This window comes from Leptopilina boulardi, unplaced genomic scaffold, assembly GCF_019393585.1.
Source record: "Leptopilina boulardi isolate dan_hultmark-lab unplaced genomic scaffold, ZJU_Lbou_2.1 LbouV2_70, whole genome shotgun sequence".
Lineage (NCBI taxonomy): Eukaryota > Metazoa > Arthropoda > Insecta > Hymenoptera > Figitidae > Leptopilina > Leptopilina boulardi.
The window spans coordinates 292,652-304,232 of NW_026138017.1; the positions used below are offsets into that span (position 1 = coordinate 292,652).

General features: G+C 27.7%; 2 protein-coding genes across 5 annotated transcripts in view; one reads left to right on the forward strand and one right to left on the reverse strand.

Annotated features, from left to right (window-relative positions):
* The window catches only part of LOC127290489 (ion transport peptide-like), a 32,250-nt gene extending 27,105 nt beyond the window's left edge, over window positions 1-5,145 (forward strand). For 3 of the 4 annotated variants that reach the window (XM_051319077.1, XM_051319078.1, XM_051319075.1), the window contains exons 2-4: window positions 2,478-2,848; window positions 3,387-3,507; window positions 4,385-5,145. In XM_051319077.1, the coding sequence (XP_051175034.1) occupies window positions 2,478-2,848; window positions 3,387-3,507 (492 nt within the window). In that variant the 3' untranslated portion in view covers window positions 4,385-5,145. The remainder of the gene's footprint in view (window positions 1-2,477; window positions 2,849-3,386; window positions 3,508-4,384) is intronic. The other variant, XM_051319079.1, reaches the window with a different exon arrangement.
* LOC127290480 (peroxisomal leader peptide-processing protease) overlaps window positions 1-10,000 on the reverse strand; it is a 54,365-nt gene extending 44,365 nt beyond the window's left edge. The window contains exon 1 of the mRNA XM_051319061.1: window positions 9,622-10,000. The gene's annotated coding sequence lies outside the window, so the exon portion shown is untranslated. The remainder of the gene's footprint in view (window positions 1-9,621) is intronic.
* Window positions 10,001-11,581: the final 1,581 nt, after the last annotated feature.

Genomic DNA, 11,581 nt, shown 5'->3' on the forward strand with positions numbered 1-11,581 from the left:
AAACTATCTTCCTATCCATCTTATATCTTAAGAAACTAAAGTTGTTTTAGATAATTAGAAGCAAGTTATAAAAAACATCTTAAAAAGGCGACCAAAACATCTTAAAATAAGATACTTCTTTTTGCAGTATTCCCATAATAATTTTTCCAAAAACGAAATTTTTCGAATATTTTCGTCAAAATAAATAATATAAAGAGAAAACGCGGAATGTTAATACAGAAAGCCATCATGGCGAAACGAAAACAAACCTAATGTTCCCTTCGGGAAAGTTGTGGATAAACATATTTGGATGTACATGTCCATGAATATATATATACCTCTATCCGCGAACTTAGATTGTGCGAGATCGTATATATACGAACGATCGAGAGAGCGAACGTGTGGTTTTTTGCTAAAGGGGATTTACAGATTGCACACCTGTGCATGTCCGAGCCAAGGAAAGACCTCACCTGTCGACCAACCGGTCCCCATTGACTTTTTCTTTATTTACCACTGCCATCACCCCACCAACCACCCATTGCTTCCACCTTTCTCTCTCATATAAGATACGCCAAGTGGATAAGGACTCAATATATATATATATATAGCGCGATCAAAACTTACACAAACATAAAACTATTTACTCTCGCAAGAAGAAATTATTTAAACTCAACATTTTACTAAATATAGAATGACTAATATCGTGGGAAGTTGAATTGACAGTTTCGAATGCATTAATTTGTTATCAAATAGCTTTTCCTAAGGCAAATATAATTTCAATGCTATAAAACATGCAATCATGTTTAATAGTTCATAACCTTCATTATTGGAAATAGAACAAAACCTTTAAAGAAATAATACACTTCCACAGAAAATTAAAAGACATTAAAATAAGCGTTATTATTTTAATCCAATTTTACTTATTTTAATACCAAAATGGATTAAAATAAGCAAAATTGGATTAACTCTCTAAATCTGAATTAGTAAAAATGTTTACTAATTTAAATTAGTGACTCACTTTTTGCTTTAGAATTAGTTAAAAGTTACTAATAATTAGTAAAATTTTACTAATTGAGAAGCAAAAAGTGAGTTACTAATTGGAATTAGTGAACATTTTTACTAATTCAGATTTAGAGAGAAAATAATATAAGCGTTGCAGCTTATTTTAATGCCTTTTAATTTTCTCTGTCAAAAAGTATTTCAATTTTTTTAAATTCTCAAACAAAACAAATTTCTCTACATTCGTTGTAATCGATCATTGCAAGTTTTCAATGAAAGTAATGTAGCTTTCTAATAAAGGAGAAACTTGATTGATTGGTTTTGCAAGTTTGAATTAGAAATAATGCGCCCTTTGAAAAAAGTGAACCTTATTACAATTCATTAAACGACTGGATTTGCTATACTACTTCAACGAAATTATGACGAAATATATATGTTCTATACGACAAATTTCAATTCTAAATTACCAGTGTAAAGGCATACAAATAGATCTCTCAGATAGGTTAAATGGGAGCAATTGAACCCAAGTTTCAAACGCATGATTTCATCAATCTATTCTTAAATTAAAGCTAATGATTAGCGTAATATACCAGCTTCTGAAAACAATTTACTTTAACTCTTTTTAATCAAAAATTTCACTCGAAAAAAAAATTACACAATTCTAGGAAAAAAAAAATACTCTTGATTTTCAAGATGACACACTGGGTTATTTTTTTTTAAAGTTATCAATTCAGAAAAAAAATTCCCCATATACTATAAATACAAAATTAAAAATCAATTTCCTTAAATATATACCGAAAAATAATTGATTTTCATGATGCCTTTAAAAATATCTTGAAAATTGGTTGAAAATTAAAGGTTGTAGATTTTTTTTTTTTTTTTTCAACAATAAATTCCAGATCCGGACCAATGGTTGCCCGCAGGGAGACGCGATAGCAATGCAAAAATTCTGAGAATCGGTCCTGTGGCTAAAAATAAAATCCCACCCGGGAGCAACGATTATGCCCCGAAAAAAGAGAAACGGGGCGAAACGTGTGCTGCTACTCGGCAAGGATATAGGGAGAGACAGAAAGTCGAGATTGGAGTTCCATAAGAAAGAGGGTTGGGAGGGGGATTTGAGTGGAAAAGGACGAAGGGTATAAGAGAGAAAGACAGAGAGTGAGAGAACATGGTGCAGGAGTCCGGTTAATGAAGTTGTCGGTTAAGAACGATTACAGGTGGAGTCCTCCTGCGGGTGGTCCATTCACAGCAATCGTTCCTTGCAGAACTGGTTAAGGATGTTATACTTTATATAGTCTATAAGGACCTTCGTAATGTATCACATTACAAACAATTTCAAATTAAATTTTCAAAAAAGAAACCTATCTTTCTAATACTCAACGGATAAGAATATTGAAGACGAATTATCTCTATAATGAAAAAGAGATGGCAAAAAATTGACTCCTAGAAAATAATCTGAAAATCCGAGTGTTAATTGTGAATTTTATTTTTGATTGCAGATGATGCATCGTCAACAAAGGAGGTCAACCTCTCAGTCCTTGTCATCAAATTCGTGTGCAGTGGAACGTTTGTCATCAACGTTCACGACGTCATCGTCACAGTTGACGTCGCCTGCATTATCAACGTGTCCAACATCGTCATGTCCAGCTTTACTGTCAGTTCTTGCTTGGTCAATGACGCTTCTTCTGGTATCTTCGTGTCTTGGAATTGCAGATGCCGGTGTACTCATGGGTCATCCATTCAGCAAGAGGTCCTTCATGGACATTCAATGCAAAGGTGTCTACGACAAAAGTCTATTCGCCCGATTGGATCGTATCTGTGAAGACTGTTACAATCTATTCCGAGAGCCCCAGTTACATTTACTTTGCAAGTGAGTATATATAAATCATTTAATTTCATCCTAAATCCCTCTATTATTCATATATTCAATATATTTTTCTGTATTTTAATCAAGATTCGATTCTCGAGAATAAAAATTTTGTTCTTGAATTATTCTAAGATATAAAATCATTAGATTTGCACTTATATATATATATATAGTGTATAAAAAAGAATAATACACATTGCGCTTTAACTGTTGTGAGTGCTCTGTAATACGTTGGCACGCGTATCGAAAGATTTCTCTTCTATTTATAGCTCACGCGAGCAAATGCCAACATATGTACATCCGTTATTACCTGGCACTTGTGTCCAGTATAAAAGAGAATTATAACTTGATGATAATTTTCATTACTATTCAAGAACAAATTTTCAAAAAAAGAAAACTATATTAGCAAATAATTTTCAAATCACTAAACATAAATAAGGAATATCGTATATATTTTCTACGATTTTAAATAATCAAGTCATCAGAAATCACAATAAAAAAAAGAAGCAAAGATTATTATGTTGCTAATGAACATTTACAGAAAGAACTGCTTCACGTCAGACTACTTCAAGGGCTGCGTGGAAGTTTTGCAACTGGAGGATGAAATGGAACAAATACAAACATCCATCAAACAACTCCATGGAGCTGATCCCGGGGTTTAGGTAGCTTTTTATTTTTTTGTTTATGATTTCACTTAGTTTTTTCATTTATTTACTGCTTTATTAACTATTTCTATTTTCAACTAATTTCATCAACGAAAAACAAATCTTCTAATTTTTTTATTTTAATTTTTTAAAAATGCACATTATTTTCTTTAAATATAGTATTTCTTTTTCCTAATGCACATACAAAAAAACACGCACCTATTTAACCTTATGCACTCGCTTTCCTTTCTTCTTTCTCTCATTTGGCAGCAAAAAATCCCTTAACAACAAATGTAACGCCTTGTACACCTGTTGGACCGATACCTTTGTAACGATTTCACCCAGATGCAACAAGTCTAAGAAGGCTTAGGTAATTCCTAACAAAATCCTTTTCTATCTAATTATATCCTTTAATAACATCACTACTAAAAGTTCATTGTCAAGTTTAAATTATTAACTTTGATAATGATGCTTAAGTGAAATTTTTCTCCTATCTCTCTCTCCCGTGCAATAATCATCACCCAAGTTCGTCTCCCTAATAATTATATAATTATAATCCAAATTTCCTGATAATTATTTTTTTTCTGGGATTTATTTTTGCATTAAAAAATTTTCGCACATTACAAAAAAAAAAGAGAATTTGGAAATCACGAGACAAAAAATGGGTAATCTAACCAAGGAGACGGAATATCGAGAGATGAGAAAGATGTTCATTTTTTTTACAGGCTCTAGCGAGAAAATCTCACATGATTATTTTCTATAATCTTTATATGTCACCTTTCCATTTATATATATTTTACTAACAAATCATGAATTGACCATGACCAAAATTTAGTATATGAAATTCGATTTTTAATTTTACTAATAAATAAATAATTATTTGTTTTGAAAACAGGCAAAATTGCTTCAGCACCGAATACTTTACGAGCTGCATCCAAGCGCTGCTGCTTGAGGACGAGAAAGAAAAGTTCCAGGAGATAGCCGAGTACCTTGGCCGCAAGAAATAAAGGGAGATACTTATGCGAAGATACGACGATGCACGGCGCAGGACCAGGTGGGTGGGTGAACAGAAAGAAAGTGAGAGAGAAAAAAAATGGCAAATTAAGATAAAAAGGGAGTGTAATAAAAAAAAAAAAACCCAAAAAAAAAATGAGAGGAGAGAAAAGAAGATTGAATAGGCGAGTATCAATAACCATCAACAACCGTCGTTATGACGTCCCATCAAATATTACAATTCAATAGTTGTTGTCGTCGTCGTCGTTGTCGTCGTCATCATCGTCGTCGTCCTCGTCCCGCATGAAAACGGAACGGTACGAAAAGCCATACATCCCACACAAATTCTAGTCGAGAAAAAAAAAATATCCACGCGCTAAAAAGCCGTGCGTTTTATTGCGCGCACCTATGCGCAAACTGCGAAGCGCATTATTATTTTTTATTACGTTTATAATTATTATTATTATTATTATTATTATATTATTATTATTATAAAAATAGAATTATGTATTATGTTTTTGCACCGGTTAAACGAGACACGCGACTGCCGCACGCTCCGGTTTTCTTTGGGGTACCTGAGGTAAGGCTGAGCCCAGAGGTGCGAGTCATTTAATCTTTGACAAACATTCTTTAATTATAGAACAAAAAAAAAAAAATGTAAAATATCTATAAGAATGTTTGTCATTGTCATAAATTACTCGCCATATTGGACGTCACTTCATTCATTAATTGCAAAAAAAAAAAATTAACCTACAAGTTCATTTTATAGAACATCCAGAAAAAAGTTTGAAAAAATAACAATATTTTGTTAAATTAAAATTATTAAGGTATCAAAAACATACATGTTTCTATAAAAATTTGTTATTAGTCTATTTATTTCACGCATATATGTTATTAACTATTTATTTAAAAAAAAATTCTGTGTTTTAAATTAAATATGGAAATAAATTATATTTTTTCCAAAATTACTCTCTACTTTATTATTTTTTAAAAAAAATTATAAATACATTAAATATAAAATAAATCAAATTCAATTTAATTTAAATTATATTTATAAATAAAATTTATTTAATTCTAATTTATTAATTATAGAATTTAATTCAATTTTTAAATGAAAATTATTCATTTTCTTCAAAAGAAAGTTAAAAAAAAAAATAATTTTAAAAAGAACAAAAATTAATTTATTTATTATATATTAAGTTTTATTATTTATTAAAACTTTTCTCTGGGTGTGTGAATTTAAACCCCGGACATAAATTTATTGACAGAAAGCTAAAAAAAAATAAATATGTGCTATTTTTCAAACGAAAAAAAAAAGTATATTAATCTGAAAAATCCCGTCTCAAGAATGTTTTCCGTAGAATTTTTCAACAAAACAAAATATTTTATCGTAAATCCTGATAGATGTTGAGGATTCCCGCAAAATAAAGATTAAGTCAATGATAAGACGTTGAGGTAACGTAAACGAAATAACTATTAAAATCCAGAGCAATGAAACGAAGGAGAAAGTGATTTAGGGCGTTGAGAGGAAAATGAATGGTCACGCGGGGATACGGATCGAAAGTGAGTGATACAACTCGATATAAATCTCTATATATATAACACTGATGATGTTCTTTAATCACTCGATTCGATTCAATTTTATATATTCTCATTATATTACAAGTATTTAAAATTTTTATTTTTAAATTTAAAAAAATGTTTTATCATAATAAATATAATACGAGAAAGAGATCGAAAAAGAAAGAAGGGAATTTTACATATATATACGTCTATCAGGATTTTCTTGTTTCATTATCGTAACATTATTTTATTATCACAATAGCCATATCACTATTGTTATTGTACTGCAATACTATCATCATAGTGCCTTTATTTTTGGGGCCGACGTCCGATATTTTTACGTATAGTATTTATTTATTTTTTCACGTCCTTAAGTTAAGCGAATCTAAGTATTATAATAGCGAACTTACAAATCGAACGACGTGAATTCATTTTTTTTTAAATTAAGATATTTTCAATAAAAAAAGAAAATTTCCACAAAAAAAATAAAATGAAACCTCAATCTATTGAATTATTATAAACAAATTTTAATTACATTTTCAATATTTATTTAAATATTTTTCATTTATTTTTGAAAGATTATTTGAGTAATGAGTATAAGTTTTGTTATTTTAATGCAATTTTATCTTTATATTGAAAATAATTTCTTAAGTAATTTTACAAATTAAGTAACCCAAGTAAGATTTCTTAGCCGATTTGTGTGTGCGATTTCAATCTATTTTTATCTATATGGGTATTTCGCATAAAAGTGAAAGGACCTAGGAAAAACATACGTCGTTCGTTTTGTAACGAAGCTTTCTTTGCACGTACCTACGTGAAATTATTGACGATAAGATTGTAAAGTATTTATGTCGGCGCTGCATTAAAAAAAACTATTATATATTATATTAAATATATATATATATATAAATGTATATGAAAATCAAAAAAAAAATTGACTATATATATACGAAATTTGGACATATTTGCCAATCAAATCGCAGGTTCGAATGAATAGGCAAAAACGTCCCAATTATCGTATATATTTATATTGTCTTAGAATTAATTTTTACTGATGTGTATTGAAAATTTTTTTAATTTACATTCACAGAAAGGCTCCAAAATTGGTTCCTAGTCATAATTCCAGAAAATAGAGCAAAAAAAATGAAAATATTAAATCTAATAAAATAATTTTCCTTTTTTGTTCTGTTTTCTGGATAATGACAATTTTTTAATTAGACAAAAAAAAAAATTATAGTGCGTGAATTGGGGCAGCTGTTTTATCAAAGAATTTTTGCAATCGTAATTTATATAGAAATCCGAACCATTCCATAATCAGTATTCAATTTATTTATAATGCACATTTTTTTTTTCTACTATTTGTAGCCTTTCTTATTTTGCATATATCATTAATACCGCATTTTACATTATCGACTTTTTTTTTTAAGAAACGTGGCAACAGATAATTGTACTTCAAATTTTTTTTTCAAGTCTGACTCTTCAAATCTAGATAAAATTTGTTATTATTATTATTATTACTATTATTATTATTATTATATGAAAATTAATAGAAAATCTTATCAAGATTTGAAAATGTCGACTGATGTCAAATGCATTTTATTTACAAATATCAAACTTTTTTTAAGAGCTCAATTTTTTTTTTTTTAATTATTTATTTTTCAAACCATTTTGCATTTTTTTTCTCATGTTCAAATGAATGTGTTCTGTTAAAGAAAACAGCTGAGAGAAAGAGAGAGAGAGAGAGAAAAAAATACGAAAAGGAATAATTAACATTAATTATAAACTTTTCTGCGCCTGTACTGAATTTTTTTTTTTTATGAGTAAAAAACTCAAAATATTGTACTTCGTCAACTATTTGGTATTTAATTTATTGAAATATTTTATTTATTTTTGAACGCAATCGAAAATGATCAATATTAAATTAATTAATAATTATTATATTTGTCAAAAATCTCGTACATGTAATTTCTTTTTATCGGCCGCAACGATTAAATTTAATAAGTTCAATTCTGAAATAATTTTGAGAAAATTATTTTGAAAAAAAATCATTTCCTTTGAAATTATTTAGAATATTTTTTTTTCGAGTGTTACACAATTACAATAGAAAGAAATAATTATAAAACTGTTCCCAAAAAAAAATTCGTTGCGACGAGGACCAGTCTGTATTATTTATATTTATTATTCGTAACAGTGGGTACTGTGCAAGTATGAATGTTTTAATTTACATGAGCGATATCTCAAACGATGGTGCTCCAAAGGGGAAAAGTAAAGATTATACGTATAATAGAGAATTTGAAGAAAAAAAAAATTAAATAAATTTTATTATTATTATTATTATTAATTAATTAATTAATTATTATTAATATTGAATTAAAAGAAGGTTTCGTTACTTTGTGAGTACCGTTACTGTGAGATTCTGTATATATATACAATATATGTGTATTTACGTGTGCATGGATGGATTTAGGCAACCGAGATGATTATTTAAGTTACTTTTACAAAAATAAAAAAACAAAAAAAAAATCAAAAAAAAAAAAATAAAAATTGACGCACGTAGCGTCCTGCACGTGGCTTTTATTTATTTATAACAAAATGTCATTTTCATACTTTTTATTTATACATACCTAATAAAATATTAAATGATTAAAAAAAAGAAAAACAAGAAAACGCAAAAAAATATGATTGTCGTACAAATCACGGTACTGGGTATCGAAAAAAAAGAACGAACAAAGAAAAATGTATTCTAACTTCGATAAAAAAAAAAAGTAAAATTATATTACACACAAAATGTAATGTATAAATGCATATTACATGCATATCCATATATATATACACAATGCTTTTAATTGCCCGTGTATATGAATATATATGTATATATGCATATGTGTATAGATTAATGACAAATATTTAAATCTATATTTGTTTGCGTGAATAAATCGAGTGAATCAACAACAATTGTTTTTTTTTCATTTTCCCCCCTTTTAATTTATTAATATTGCATTTTTTAATTTATGTTATTATGTTTTGATTTTTTTTTTCTATATTATTTCCAATTTTCAAATATATAAAAAAAAATAAATAATAAAAGTAATAAAAAAAAAAAATTGTTAAATAGAAATGGTTATTTTAATAAAGTCAAGGTTAAAATATTAATTATTGTTATGATACGCACGTAACTTTCATTTTTCGAAGTGTATAATAATAATTGAAATCTAGAGCAATAATTATCATAATTTTTTGTCTACACAAAGTTGATGAAATTCAATCTTGATCGCGAGGTCATTATATTAGTAACCGGTACTAATAACTAGTTATTAATCTTAAGTCATTTAGTTTTAATTACACAGTTGAATACCAGATTATATGACATCAAACAATAATAAACATAATAAAATTGCACCTTATATTTTATTTTTAATGAAATAAATTCATTTAAATACCGTCACCCAACAAAATAAATTTTAATATTCAAAAATTTTATATAAATAAAATTCATTTTTCAAAGAAAATTAAAAAAAAAATCCAGATGTAAAATTAATTAAAATCTGCATATAAAATAATTATAATTCTACTTACAAATTTCAATCTTCAATTTTTCTAATTGATTTTATTTTTTGAATAAAAGTCGCAAATCATATCAAAAAAAGAAAAATGAATTGCGCAAGCGTGGAATAAATAATCTGTGATGATCTTGATATTTATGTTATTTTATCAAAATTTGAGGTTATGAATGCCATGTCATTCGAGATAAACAATATCTTTCGAAATCTATTTATGATGATTTTTTTTTTATTTCCATATACGAGCCACTTCAAAAAACACAATAAATTTTTGAATATTTTGCGATACAAAATGTAAAATTGGATATTTTTTTTTGAAGAAGAAGAAGAGATCACTTTTGCTCTAAGTATATATATAATATTCTCTCGACAAAAATGACAATTTGCGAATAATAACAAACAGAAAGAAATCGAGACTGCTGGCAACATCTGTTGACGATTTATTGAACAAAATCGAAATCGACCGACTAATTCAATAAACAAGAATAAAAATAAATATAATAAATTTTTTTGTTTAACAATTTGAAAGTTAATCAAAAAAAAACTTTCAAATTTTATGAAATTGTTTTTTAACTCCGGGAAAAAAATCGAAAAATATATACGAAACATAAATATGTCTCAACAGAAATATTTAAAATATCAAAAAAAAAAAAATTCATATTTATCAATATATATGTAAAATTGTTTAAATATCACATTTGGTTTATATATTAATATCATGCTAGTAACAGAAGGACTTACCATTTGATGTTTATTGTTGATGCACTCCATCACCCAGGCGCTGAAGATATTTGGCTGCGTTGCTATTCCTTTCATCTTTTTAGACGGCATTTCCTATTTCTTCTTCACACTCGTCACTTGTATTTTAAGCTGAAAAAATTTTTATATATAAGAACATGTAAAATCATTTTAACATATAAAAATCTGCATAATAAAAATAATAATAAATATTTTTTTTCTTACCTATTTATTACCAACAGCTCAGTGAATAATTTTATTTTAATTATTAAAGCACTCGCGACCCCCTTTTATAAACATGAAAACAAAAATCGATATTCTCAATAATAACCGATTTTAAGGTTAGGGTTCAACTATCTCGATTTTTCGTATAGATTTATATTAATTTCTATTATTAAAACACTCGCGATCCCACAAACAAGAAACAAAAATATTGAAGACAATATTCTCAACAATGAACAATTTTTAGGTTAGGATATGACTTTGATATTTCGTTAATAATATCGTTAAGCGTTACGCTTTTCTTGTACTCATCAATATATTGCTAAATCGACCAAAAGTAATATTTTCGATAAGCAATATATTTTTGATCGCGATGCGAAAGAAAGTAATAGAGAAAATAGCACCGATGCTTCTAGAAAGAAGAAATTTCACTTCCATTTACGATGAATATATTTACAATTAACGATTATTCCATCATCCAATATATTATAAATCCGATTAATTTTGTGAAAAAATAATACTAAAATACCGAAATAATATCTATTTTTACAAAAATTTGTCGATTAATAACGAGAAAATTCTGTGAACCACCTCCCACGACATTGGGGAAAAAGTACGCCAGGCGAGCACAAAATGGCGGACACAGAATTTCCCCCTCCCCTGATTTTCAAGGATAAAATTTTCACGAAGGAAAAATTAACTATTTTAACTCAATTTAGAGATCGATTCTTACTTATTTGAAGAATATTTCTCAATTCCGAACGAATAAAATAATAGCAATAAATAAATTCACGTTCTAAAGAGAAAAATCGAAAAATAAGTATATAGAAAAAAAAATGGCGGACCTGCTTCCTTCTCTATGCGACAATGGCAACAATTTTCAGCTCAACAATTAACAACGCGATCTCAAAATCTGTATATTATTAGAAGATCGATTATTATTCATCCAACACGATTATACTATTCGGAAAATATGATTGAAGTAATTAATAACGTGACGACGAAAAATTGTCAAT